The sequence below is a fragment of the Rhamphochromis sp. 'chilingali' genome (assembly GCF_963969265.1).
Source record: "Rhamphochromis sp. 'chilingali' genome assembly, chromosome: 12".
In the NCBI taxonomy this organism is placed as follows: domain Eukaryota; kingdom Metazoa; phylum Chordata; class Actinopteri; order Cichliformes; family Cichlidae; genus Rhamphochromis; species Rhamphochromis sp. 'chilingali'.
In genome coordinates, this window is record NC_137939.1 from 6498864 (window position 1) to 6513273 (window position 14410).

The following is a 14410-nucleotide window of genomic DNA, read 5'->3' on the forward strand; positions in this document are numbered from 1 at the left end:
GATCCAGAGCCAGCAGAGCCAACATCATAACAAAGAAACAGCAAACAGTCAAAAAGAGAAGTAAAATCAGCGTGTCACTGTTCATTTTGACATGAGTTCATGAGGCTTGAGTTCTTTTGTTATAGCAATATCATCTACAACCTATTATCAGACATATCAGAATTGTTGTACAAGGTTACTGGATAACTGTGTGGTTGGAATTCATGCCGTGGTGGTGGAGGGGGCGTGGGTCAGAGGAGATTCATTAGCAGGTTGGACTCTCTGGATTGGGATTCATTTAAATGCTGTTAGTTTCATTGACGATGACCTTATATGCTTCAGAAGCGACAGATGTTCCATTCAGAGCTTTAAAACACTGTAGTAAAAATCTTCAGAATGATCATAGTTCGTTGGCATTTATATGAATGAATATTGATTTCTTAGTTCTGTGCAATGATTAGTCATTTGTACTTGCTTGTGAGGAAAATGTGTCAAACTTTGTCACAACATATTTATAGTAAGACATAACTGCAGCAGAAGCAGCAGCAGAAGTGTCTGTTTTTCTTTTTCGCCTCTTCTTTAGAGGCTGAGACGCCTTCAGAACAAGTCTTCACTTCTAGCAGAAAGCCTTACGCGACACAAACACACACAAGCATTTAAACACTAAACTGCGTGTGATCGCCTATGTGAGGGTCAGAGATCAAGCAGAGACAGGGACCTCTGACACCTATCTGATCTGACGCACACACCCACACAAACACAGTAATTATGCGCAGTGGGTGATCCTTTTCGTCCTGTCCCCAACCAAAGAGAAAATTTGTCCCGCAGCAGCTCGCATTACTCTGTTTGTTCTGGATGGGATGCGAAGGTCTGGACTTTGCAGCACGTTACAGTTTTCCATTCTGGACTTTTAACAGACCCTGACTCATACTTCCCAGAATTTGTCAATATGAGACACGAGGATGAGAATTTCTGCACTTTTTTTTCTTATCAGCGTTGTAGCCAAGTACTCATGCAATTTTAATCATTATTATTATTATTATTATTATTATTATCTGGAATTCAGTCCTTTTTTGCTGTGAGACACGGCAAACAACAGAGTGCAGTGGATTAACTTGCCTACCTGAAAAAGTAGATACTGCAGATCCTTCACATTTTCCACCATCATTCTTATAACAAAGCCGTTAATAACGTTATTAATCAATGCCGCAAAAGGTATTGCAGTTTTATTAGATAATCGCTAAGACAAAACAAGGACAGAGCTTCACAAGCAGCCAACTTGGTGCAGATCATCAAGCGATTATTGTTTGGCGTGTTTGGCGTGCCACTCGTGCAGCAGGTGGAGAAACAAAAGGATTTTCATTTGATTTCTTTAAACGTGTCAGGTTGCACTCAATCCGCGCTACGCCAGGAAAGACTAAAACTTGAGTCGTCTCAGACATCAGTATACATTTTGAAACAATGATTCAGAGCACGGAGACCTTGATGATAATGATGCCGATGCCGGCATCAGTGACATCCGCCCACATCCGCACAGGTGGCGTCCTGCAGGCACAGCAGTGCGTCAGAGCTTCTTCTATAACACGTTTGCTCTCGCCGATGTTCTGTTTGCATTGGACAAAGCCTGCACTACTGAAGGAAGGCGTTCCTATAATTTGATACTGGGAATTTAGGATAGCGGGGGTCGAGGGGGTGGAGGAGGATCAGGATCAGATCATTGCACTGAGTTACTGTAATGTTTGCATAATGAAAAAACAAATCTTTTATGATCTGTTGTGATTAGTGTTTCGGTTCTTTGCTTCTGTGTAGATTTCAACCTAAAGCACCTCATTAAACCTAAAAAGAAATCCCTGTTCCTTTACTTCCACAGTCAGGAGAATTAAACTTTCACCCAGTGCCGATATTACCAAAACTATTCAAACAGGAACAGTTCAGGATTAACACTTTAACCCACGACTCAATAGCACTTCTCTATCCTTTCTTTTTTGCCACTACAAGATGTTCTGCAGTGTAGAGCACTGCCCCAGAGAGCCTTTAATGTTGTCTCACCCGAAGGCTGTATTTTCGCATTTGTCTATACAATTAAATGTTGCCTGGAGGTAATGTTGGCGCTGCGCTTCACAAGTCCTGACAGTCAAATAAAACAAGAGAAACATGATTCAACGTAATCCTGAGGCATTGCTCTTGAACGCTTTGTGATCTGCTACAATAAGATATACAGCGTAGTTACTTCGAAGTGCAACTTGGTGTCTTTATCTAATCAGAATCAACAAGTTCAAGGTGGCAAAAAAAAAAAAGCAAAATCACAAGCTTAGGGTCGGTGAGTCTATTTTTTTTCTTCTTTCGTTTAACACAGCAAAAGGACAAATTTATATAGACCAGAACTAATATTTCCACATTTTCCTCATAACTTGTTCCATCAGTTAATGGTGCATGGGTAACTCCTTGAGTGGCGCGGCACTCACTTCAGTCTGGATATGAATTGGCGCGTGAACAAATATGAGGCAGTGTAACAAAATAGGCTACAAGGAACAATAAAGTCATGAATCACTGCCTTTGAAGGGGTTTATGTGGTGCGTTGGCTCAAATCGTTGGCCCCGTATAATAGCCTTTATTGTCATATTAACATCAACACTGTGTGTGTGTGTGTGTAGGTAGCGCTGTACAACCATGAAGCAGAAGGCAGCGAGAGTCCTGGGAGCCTGGGCGGCAGCCTTAGCAACAGCCTTTCAGAGCAAAGTTTGGCGTCCGTCAACCTCAACAACCGGAGCACCGCGGTCAGCAGTGGCAGCAACGTGCACGGATACACACCAGTAAGACCTTTGCTTTTGGTTGTTGTTGTTGTTTAGAGTGATCGCTTCTAGGTTTTATGTTTCTTGTGACAATTTTCCACTCAGAATTCAAGGACACTGCCACAGTGTCTGGTTTTTCATTCACAGCTGACAAATTTTAAACAAGCAGCATTAAAACTATTTTTACGTGTTCTGTGTCGTGTTTGGGTTTTTTTCCCCTGGATTCACTCGAAATAATCTGGATGATTCAGACACCGGTCGAGACACCAGATCAGTACAGAAGGTGTCTGCTGCACCCTTAGCAGACTGAGGAGGTGGTAACCAGCTAACAACATGTACGCTGGATCTACAGTACACTGCTCACTCTCATTTTATGTTTGATGCTCAGATTTTGCAGCCAAATATGTTTTCGCTCATCTTTAGCAGAGCACATTCACTGTGCGTAGAAGCAAAGTAATGACACTTTCTTTGGTTTTTCAAACAATTAGGCCTAATTGTGGTCACCTATTTAAAAAATCAAGGGGAAATGGATTATCTCTCTATTGTAGTGCTACTTTAACATGCATAGAAAGAATCAAATGGGCAACTTCAGTCATCGCTTCTTATGTGCAGAATTTATTTGTGCTCAGACAAGTGAAGCTGACCCAATCCAAAGAGACTTTTATCATTCCTTCCTTCCAGAGGTATGGAAATGCAATTCAGAGTGCAGATTGATTGAAAACTCAGTTGCTTGTTGTTGAACATTGCATTCATATGGACTGATTATTTAGCTCGTGAATTGAATTTTGTTTTGCCGCAGACTAGAGCTGGGCGATATGAGATTTTTTCATATCACGATATGTTTTTTTCATTTCAGGCGATAACGATATCTATCACGATATAAGCCAAATAACTATATTTGTAAGATTTAAATGTGCCGTTGCTCACAAGTAAAATGTGAAATAATCAGCAGCTTGTTTTTATTTAAATATTTATTTCCCATAATAAGTTCAACAGGGTAGATGTACTTAAGGAACATGAGACTTTTTCAGATAAATAAAGGCAAATATTGCAAACTACACAAAAGGCAGCCGCTAAAGCATTTAAGTTTCAAAATAGAACAAACGAAACAGACTAAATTGTCAATTCCACTTAGAAACAAAATATTAATTCTAAAAATAAATCTTAGTTTGTTTTACAGAAGAACAGACAAAACTGACTAACCTTTGTCAATATCAAATAAACTGAGAACTAAAAGGAAATTCTCAATCTCTCCTTGTTGTATAGCTTAGCTTTTCAAACAGTTTTAACAGTTACTTTAGTCTGACAAAAGCCAAATGACGAATTAGCGCTTCCAGTCAGAGACTGAGGCTACGTCCACACGTACACGGGTATTTTTGAAAACGGAGATTTTCCGTTTTCGTTTTAAAAAATAATCCCGTCCACACATAAAGGCAGAAATGAAGGAAAACGCTGCTATGAACATGCCAAAGCAGCAGGTGGCGCTAGATTCCTAACCGTGCAGAAATGTTGGCCAATCAGAAGTCTAGAAGCCTCGGTGGGAAAAAGTAAACAAAGCTGGGGCATAGAAGCAGAACCGAGTCGTATGTGTGGAGGGACAGTAACTGTGTGTATATGTAAGCATTTAAACACTGCAGAGAGTAGAATTAACAGTAACAGTCTTGTAGAAATTCATTTCACCGAAACAATAACGTGGCGCACAGTGTGACGCATGCACCAGTTTATTGTATTTCCAGACTTGCTTTCGGCACATTTACAGTGCACGCTACTCTGTTTTTGTCAGACTTGAAATAGCCGAAATACCTTCACACTACGGAACTTCTATGGCTCTTCCGTTCGACAATCTCTCCGGCATTGGAACCATCATCTGTTTTCTCTTCGGTCACGCTCGGTTGATTTTTCTAGTCGGCACACTCATTTCCTCCATTACGCGCTGGCTCCATTACCCGCTGGCTGTTTCCCAAACAAACACACGTGCGGCTTGGCACTTGTGCTGTACGTAACAAGTCACGCGACGTGACGCTGCGGCTGTGATTGGTTCGGCTCTGCGCTGCTTAATTTGGATTGGCTGACCTTTTTTTTTTTTTTTAAGAGGACAAGAGCGGCGAGGTCTATCACGATAGCTTAATTTCTCTATCGAGTAAAAGTTATATCGCGATACATATCGTTATCGTTCTATCGCCCAGCTCTACCGCAGACTATCAATACTCTTTGCAGCCACTCGCGCCCCTCAGGGCCGAACACCACAAAATAAATTTCAAACCTGTGGGAAATGCTTTGATAGCGGCTTGCTTCTGTCATCCAAAAATAAAACAAGAAGCAAGTTTATCTTGGTTGGTTTTGCTGTTTTTAGATGAGTGTGAGCCAGATGCTGTGTGTGTGTGATTATTTAATACTGCTGAACTTATGCTCTGAAAGCTCTTCGCGTCAAACCTCTTTCGACTTCAGACATTTTTGTAAACGACAATCCTACATTCACACCCACTTAACGCTGTGATTGGCCAGCTGTGTGGAGGTGAGAAAGGAGCGAAGGACTACACTCTAGCTCTAGCTCTTTTTTCCTCTGGTGGTTATGTAACTGCAGTACTGAGCAAAGAGTCTTGAGCCACCCCTCTCTTTATGTTTCGATTGAAAAAAAAAACAGTCTTTGTTGTAATTTTTTGAAGTGCTCTTGAGCAACAACTCTCTAGGCTTTCAGAGTTGTTTTTGGACGTTGGCTGCTTTTTCACTCATTTCCAGTCCAGTCTTTGTCCCTGACCGTTTTCAGACACATTTGGGGGTTTTATGTTGTTTTTTTTATTAAGCCACTTAACACTGAGCTACCATACCCCACTAACTCTATTATTTCAGCAGGTCCCACACACTGTATACAGAGGACACATTGATGCAGTCCCATGTTGTCCGCTGTTAATGTTCCTACAAACTTGGATAATACAAAGTAGAGAAGGAACTCTGCACATAGCTGTTTCGCGCCATATTTTATCCTGACAGTTTGAACTATTCCTTGTGCCTAAAAACAAGGTCCTATTTAACTGAGTAGTCTTAAATAGTCCAACTTACATGATAATGAGCTGCTTGTTTATTAAAGAGGGACTACATTAGGAAACCAATATGTTTGAACATAAACTGACCCATGATGAGCTTTTGAGATTCAAAACAACATATTAATGGAGTGATTTTGGACCCGATTAGGAGTGACCTGATGTCTGAATAACTGAAGCAGCTCCCGTTAGTTTTCCTTTCAAATCAAGTCAAGTGGCTTTATTGTCATTCCAACTATGTGCAGTGGTACAGTACACAGTGAAGCGAGACAACGGTGCTACGTACAACATATAACAGACAATCAACACAGGACTGCATAAAGTGCAAGTGTGCAAAAATTTCAAAAATCTCCCCCCAAAAAACCCCCAAACAGTGCAACACTAGGCAGAACAGAACGATACAGACACAAGCCAGTGGAGACACAACAGTGCAATAGCAAAGTGCAACAATGACAGTGGGTTGTGCAAAAGACTGATTGTCTTTCACTACTAATGTAGTATCTACAGGCTTTAAAGAAGTGATGCTCAAATGTTTTTGGTGTCCTCGTAACCTTTATAAGGTGCACAAAAAGGGGCGGTACACTTACACATTCTTGCTTTGCAGTCCACGAGGTTCCCTGCTGTGTCAACTGTCATTCATATTTTCACCTGTATATATTCTGGCTCCCAGTGGATAAACCTTTGTGAGCAAGTGTGCCTTTCTTTCTATTCAGTCCATTTCATTCTCCAAATCCTTGTAGTAGTGTAGCTACAACAGCGTTTTTTCCCCACTGCGATCACTAAAGTCCCTTTCGGTCAAATATAAATATGGGAACTAGACAGACCTGCATTGTGTTTGATGTATTTGTAATCGTTTTCGCGCCTGTGTCCCTCTAAACCAAATGTAATACAGTTTTAAAGGCCAGTCTCTGTTCAAAAACAAAATTACAGGAGGGCTGAAAAATCCCAACTCTTCATTATCTCTCCCTTGTAACAGCTGCTCACCTTTTTACCATCAATCACTTTTCCCTGCTCACCTCCCACCTGCATTAGCAAAGGTCAGTGCAATCTCATCTCGTTAACCTCTCATTTCTAGAGGCCATCTTTTGTTTTCTTCCTCCCTGCATCGGCTCCTCCACCTTTCGCCCTCCTCTTCCATCGTTTCAGACCTCATCTGCGGTCTAGTCCGGTGGGATCGGGTTTAGTTCTGACTCATTACCTGAAGCAGGTGATAGCCCCCTCCCCCCGCATCCCTTTGACTGACGGTGATTACTGGTGGCATTGCTGGCAGAGATCTCAGACACCGAGAGAGTTTATGGAAAGGCTGGCATTATTGGGGTGGAGGTAGATGTGTGGGAGATGTGTCGTCGTAAGTTGGCTTATATTGGCAGAGACACACTGATCACAGCAAATTGCTTGAGTTCTCCGGGTGGATGGTGAGGAAGATGACAGCTTGGATGAAATGAGGGTGGATGAAGACCGGCTGCATTCACAATATGCGGCAGATATGTGAAGCTTCGTATTTTGTTTTTGCTTTTATGTGAAAAGAAATGAGAGGCAGCAGCGATTCCATTTTAATTGTGTGAAATTGAATTTGGTATGATCATCACTGTGAATGGCTGAATTATTAAATGATTTCTGACAGTAATTTATATAAAAAAAGTGTCCAGGGCTCGGCTGAAGTTTTAATTTAATTCATTTAAATTAAATCGTATTATTATTGAATTTTACTTTTCTGTCTGCCAATTGAAATTCAGGTGTGTTCACTTAGGTTCAGCCTGTAGAGACAAAAAAGCCAAGAGGTTTGTTTCTAATGCATTTTGACTTAAAGGCAGAGGTGCTCTCCACTTGACGCCTGTGCTAGGAAGCTGGATTTGGGATTATCCAGGTAACTTCAAGGTTAACCCTGGGTTTGCAGTATTACAGAGTCCGTTCACTTCTTAGCTCTACTTACTTGTTATTGTAGCCATGGTAACCTATCCTGCAGACCCGATCTAGGTTGTCGATCAGCAGGTATGAGATCACTGCTTACCAACCAATCAGTTATCTGGGAAATAGAATCACCATTTGTGGAAAAGTCCTTGGACTTTTGTGCATGCAGGGTCTAAAGTTTTTCATCTAGACTCTTGCTGTTTCCCCGATGAGCATTAGACTGTTCTATAGCCTATAATATATGATCCCAAAACAGGGCATCTGTGGACCTTAGAGTCTAAACCTACATTATAATTATGTTTTTATATTGAATCTTTAGGCTGTTCTCAGACCCTTAGACAAAATTGAGGCTACAGCTGAAAGAATAACAACTAAATCTATCACACATGCATCTAATTCATCACATTCTCCCATATTTCAATGTTAGAGTGTTGATACTTTTATTTTACTGACTATTGTACTGTGATTTTCTGTTTCACACCGCTTATTTCTCTACAGCAGGAGCATTTCTTTCAGTTACCCTCACAGTTTTATCATTCTTTGTGAGATCAGCGGCTCGCGTGCCAGTGGAGACGTCCATCTGTGTGACTGGCCGGATGCTGCCAGCGTCATCCCCTTAATGTGAACATGCTCATAGCTGGATTAATCAATCATGAGTTAAGTTATGAAGCTGATAACCACCTTTGTGTGACAATTTACCCTGATTGCTAATGTTAGGGTAAGTGAATAAGTTGCTAATATAATCTGACCAGATGTGCCTGATTTAAGGGTTAAAAAGCAAAATAATGGCCTCACAATAGTATTCATCAACAGGCGACAGGATCTGAGCATGCTCACTTAAGACTGGTCTCAGAAAACTATGAAGTAATAAAAATATAACAGCAAAAGACAACACTGGTGGTGCAGGTAAGGAACGAAATCGGTGCTGCATATGTAAATACACTGAGGTGTGGTTCAGCTTTAGTGCAATCTCACTGTTGTGTTAGAAGCTGTTGTTTCTAACACAACAGCTAAACTTTACAATACATTTAGCCATTCAGGAAATCACTTTTTGACCAGTTCAAAGTGAAATTAATTGTCTTCATGTAATATTCTTCCTGATCCAGGCCCACAAATACACCGAGCAGTTTCTATTCTGCAAACTGTAATTCTAACTTTTTAAAATCAACAGGGCAGCAGAGTAGGAGGATGTACGAAAACGTTGAATTTCTGAATAACTAACCCCAACGCAGAGCTCCTTTCTGCTCTGTTTGATCAAGAGAATCTGTGAAAATGTGTTATTTACAGCTGTTTTTAAACTGGAGCTACAAGATAACGTGCTCCAAACCAGGTTATGCGTTTCCCGCTGGTTGCTATGGTTACCTAACCAGGTAAAATGGGAGCGACTTTTTGAGTTCAAGCTCAAAAAGTGTAAAAGAGTGTCATAGCTACCGCGGTGTAACCCAGGTCTTTGAAGCCTTGATTGTTTTTTGCTGTCGCCATCTTGGTCTCTTTATTATTTATATAGTACTAACCACAGTGTGTCACTGAGACCATTAACACAAGAGGAAAGTGTTTACAGAGGTCAAGTCAGAAAGCTGTTTCCTCACAGACTTCTACTGGACCCATGGCATTTAAGAAGAACTCGGGTTTAAGGCACTCTCACACCAGGTTAACCTATTAACCTTACTTCAGATTATACAGATGTTAGAATTAACCTTCCAAAACTGGAGGCACAGGGCTTTGATGTGCGGAGGTGTGGAGTTGTAAAACAAATAATTTTATGGTGATAATTTGTTTTTTTACATAGCGTCTATATTGTGTTATTAGAAATATGTCTGTTGTTGCTATTGAGTTTATATTAGTAACAAAGCTGGATAAATACTAGCTGATAACTTATGGAGAAGGGGTGGGATTAAATAAATGTGCACTTCCTCCCACTTTTTTGTGGAACCTCTGTATTTTGTTTATATGATCAAAATAAATAGAACATTTATTTTGATCATATATAGGTTTAACACATACGTCATCTACATGATCCGTGCAGTCCCGAGTCACCTTTTGTGCTTCTGTTTTGCATCCTGTCTTTAGATTGACTGACACAAGTTATATTATGTCACATTAGGATCAAATATCTGAATTGTGAATCTTCTCTCTGGATACAAATTGCTGTTGTTTCGTAGCCGCGCACTGCTGCTGCAGGTGATGGAGGAAGATGGTGATGAAATACAATCCACTTAGGAGTAATCCAATAATTTTAAGCAGTTTCATGTGCGGTGAGATTTTACAACTGAATGGCAGTTCCTTGACAATTAAAACATTTTAACTGAGCCTTGGTTTAATTCGGGGAGGCACAGAAATTCTTGAAGTCACTAATATGCTCTCTAATCCTTCCATACATGCTCTGTGTATGACAAGCAGCAGTCAATAAAAGAACTAGGTGCCATTAGGTGGTGTTTTTTGTGTATTTTATAAACAGTAGAGCCAAGAGTTGGTTATGAATGAGCCAAAAAATGATTACTATTTTTGATGAACCAGTCAAGCACATAAAACGTATGCACTTGAACCTGCAATGCCTCATCACCTTGACGAACTAAATCTTTTCAATCGCAGTGTGAATTGAGCCTTTGTCAGGCGTTTTTCTGAAACCACGACGTTCCCTGATGTTCCCCGTGCCTTTTAACAGTCGATCTGTCTCTTCTTCCTATCCGCCTCGAAGGTGAGCAGCCACTCGGAACCTTCGTCCCAGTCCTTGAGCCTCCAGCAGCCCGCCCAACCTCCGCCGCCGCCTCCTCCTCCTCCCCCGCAGCCCCAGTACGGTTTACCTGTCCCCGAGTCACGGGACAAGCAGCTCTGCTTCTCAGACTTCGAGGACCTCAGCTCTTCGTTCCGCAGCCTTTACAAGTGCGTCTTCGAGCAGTCCTTCTCGCAGCAAGGTGGGTGGTTTTGTGTGCGGATTAGTGTGCCTGCTCATGCGTACCTGTTCGACACCTATAATAACACGTGTGTTCACTGGGAAATAAAGTAAACTTCTGTGTGAGGCTTTGTGCACATAATTAACTGACAAGAATAAGCCCCCCCCCCCCCCCCCCCCCCCCGCCACCACCACCTTTATAAATTCAAACAGTTTAACACTGGTTTCATAGCCGGCATTCCAGTATTAACCTCCACCACACACTCCTACTCTGTTGTGTTTTAATAAACAAACAATCTGTTGTTCCGCATATCTGCGTTTTACGGCTCGCTCAGTCAAATGAGTAATTAAGAGTAAGAATTCAACAGAAGGGGGGGAAAAAACTCTCAAACACATCTGTAGTCGAGCAGAGCAAAGGGTTCTGCAGCTTTGATAGCAGCTAATTAGATTGGTTCTAAAGTTTGCGAAGCATCTCGCTAATTGCTTCCTGACGCTTTCAGGTCACTAGGCCTCCTCCCTCTTGGACACCCCACCATCGCACCAACCTCCTCTCACCTTCTCTCTTCTCCCTCTCACGCTTTCTCTCTCTCACTTTTTACTCCTGATACACATCAACAAATCTTCTGTAACCAAGGAGATTGATACGCTCTGTTGACCCCCGCAACTGCTGCCTGGATTCACCCTCTGACAAGGTCCCCTTCAATTTGTGGTCAGGGTTGTACACAGAGTACAGATAAGACAATGAGAATATAGATGGTGGGGAAGAAAACGGCACTGCGCTGAGATCTAAAAGGAAAATGAGGAAGAAAATGGATTTAGCGGATGCTTGAAAGGGTCCCTTAAGTGTGAGGCTTAGCAGGAAACGGTGTCAGTAGTCATTGTATTTGAGAATTTGAGTCATCCGGACAGAGGAGCTCATCGTATCTACAGCGAGTCCAGGACCACACACCGCATTGCTACGGGCTCAGGCAGTGCCACCATCCTGAATTACAGGTCACAGTGAAGCAAATATGAACCTTTTCTAAAGAGCAAACGAGTGAATCAACAGCTGGGTCAACTTGTGAAGTCTCATTTTACAATCTGGCTTTCAAAATTATGCTGCCCTTTCCCCTTTTGCCATCTTAAAATCTTAAAGAGAACCCTGTTATTATTCCCTTTAAATGCACCCGTACGGTAAATTAGGAAAGAGGAACACAGCCGTGGTAAAATCATAGATAAAAATGGAGCTTTGATTTGCAGTACTGTAAATACAGTTAAGGCAATGAAAGCATTGACTATACACACAGCAGAGGGGAATAAAGAGACTGAATGAAAAATACTCTGCACTCGGTGGTGCACTCATCGATTCGCTTTTTATCGGTCACAAAAAGTTCTGAAGAGATCTTGGAGTGATAGCAAATAAAGGAAAAGGTAAACACGACTCAAACAAATGTACCAAAGGAAGGTAACCTTCGAAGAGTCCACCTTACTTTATAGTTGGACGTTGTACGTCCTTGGAAGAGCCTTTTACATTTAAGTAGTCACAAAACCGGGAAGCGGACAGCCGAGGTCCAGAAACGCTGCAGCATCATTTGAAAATTTAATGAGGCAGCAACCGACATAAAGCTTCTTCAGTGTCGATGATGAAAAGGAATTCATAGGTAGAGGTGAGGGAGAGTGTGTGTGTGTTTGTGTGTGTGAGGGATGAGTCAGAGATTCATATGACAAATCAGACAGGAGAGACACCGGGTGACGTAGCCAGGCTGGCTCGCCAAAACCTACACCCCCAATCAGAGATGATGGGTATCACCAATAGTGATTATCCTTGTTAACCCAGGCTTTCTGTTTCACGCTCTGTGTGTGCCCTCATAAAAGGGCTTGTTTGAAGCCTACTTAAATCAAAAGCATTATCAGATGAATGGCTGATAGAGATCTATAAAGAATATATCAAAATATAATGGCAGAAGCCCGCACTGGTGCTGCAAATAAGGCAAGAGAGCAGCTGGCAGAAAATCGTTAATCTTGTGAATTCATAAGTGAATCTATTTATTTTACCACCCAGTGCTGACATTTATGTCTAAAGTTACAGCTGCAAGCTACAGGGGTGCCAGTGCATTCGCCTCTGATGCCGTCCCACAGCCTGATGGCAAAGATGTGGAAGTCTGCTGCCAGATCAAAGTGAAATCAAATTTATTGATACATTATTCTTGCTGATAAATAGCCTCCACATAAACTGATCAGTTTTCTGATCCGAGCTGCAATTCCTGCAGTGTAAAATGGACTTGGATTCAACAAACCCGTATAATTCCTTTGGTGGTATTGCGATGTATAAGACATATTCCTGCTACTGAGAATCCATAGCAGTGGTTGTGCATGTGTGATTGAATAGGAGGCTAATAGCTGTGGGTGACATACCAAGGCATGTAGGTGGTTTAAACAATTGACTGACAATAATTTAGAAATGGCAACGTGAAAGTAATCCACATCCACTTTAAAATGAGTTCAAGAGAGCAAATCTGAACATGTTGTTGAAGGAGAATCTTTGGCTTTATTTGGTTGAGCTGTTATAGTGGAAAAAAGGTGTCTTCTCCATCATTTTTGCCCCATTTTTTAAAGTTTCATGTGTCTTTATGTTTTTTTCCCCAAGCAGGTTTGATGAGTATGCCCGGTGACTCGGGTCAACAGGCCCGCACCGCCTGCTCCTACCAGCACTCTCCTGGTGGGGGAAGCGGCAGCGGCCACCACCACCAACACAACCATGGCCAGACATCGCACCACCCTCACCACTCTCACGTCTCCCCTCACTCCACCCACGGTCAGCACCAACAGCACTCTGGTCACTCTCAGCAGCACTCGTCTCTCTCCCACCAGCAGAGTCACGCTGTGCAGGCCTGCCCCACAACAGGTGAGAACAGGTTTACAGACAAAGGGCATTACAGCATGTGTAGGATCTTTGGTGTCGCCTACTGGTGCACAACATCAGGAAAAACATGGGCAGACTTTAGCAACTTTCTAACAGGGATTGAATAATACTTTGCCAATCAGAGTAATAATAATAACATCAATACATCAGCTTGCACTGAACATACCAGGTCTTTAAATTTGAATGTGAAAGCTTTCTTTTAACGATAACATGAATGTTCACTAACAAAGCAACACGAGAGTCCCTTTGATTGTAGTTAATTACTCTGGGAGAGAGGTTACAAAGGCACAGATACTCATTGAGGTGAAAGGCAATTCATGTACTTTAAAAAACCCTTATCCTTAATTACCATAATTTGTTTCAAAATCACTGAATTCAGTTAATTCGGAACAAATTTGCTCAGAAACCACAGCTTTATATCCCAGTTTCCATCAACATCTGGGGAAGTTTGTGCAGACACTGCACAGGAGCAGGAACTGCTTATATGATGTGCTTAACATACACAATATAGACCTGACCACTGGTGTTTTACCTTCACAGCCCCCTCATTTAGGATATGGATAACCATAATTCTTTTTAAGATCTATTTCTGGCATTTTAGCCTTTATTGAAAGGGCAGGAAAGCAGGGGGAATGACCTGAAGCACATGGTCTCGGGTGCATTCAGACTCAGCTTCTGCAGCAGCCTTTCGGCATGAGGTCCTGCTCAACCAAGTGAGCTATGCTGGCATTGAGTATAAGCGAAATTCTTCTGGCCTGGTGAACAAGTGGTTATATTACACCAAAAGCAAACCTTCCTCACTATTACCGTTCACATTATGTTTTCCAAGAAACAGAAAACCAGTAATCTCAGCGTCCTCGCAGCAAGAAAGTTCCCCCTGCTGCCCTTGTGC

The 14410-nt window shown here is 41.9% G+C and overlaps 1 protein-coding gene across 7 annotated transcripts in view; it reads left to right on the forward strand.

Annotated features, from left to right (window-relative positions):
• Nucleotides 1-14410, forward strand: part of LOC308407144 (forkhead box protein J3-like) — a 75102-nt gene that overhangs the window by 49356 nt on the left and 11336 nt on the right. For 5 of the 7 annotated variants that reach the window (XM_080898632.1, XM_080898630.1, XM_080898633.1 and 2 more), the window contains 3 exons: nt 2634-2792; nt 10422-10638; nt 13243-13500. In XM_080898632.1, the coding sequence (XP_080754758.1) occupies nt 2634-2792; nt 10422-10638; nt 13243-13500 (634 nt within the window). The remainder of the gene's footprint in view (nt 1-2633; nt 2793-10421; nt 10639-13242; nt 13501-14410) is intronic. The other 2 variants (XM_080898634.1, XM_080898636.1) reach the window with 1 other exon arrangement.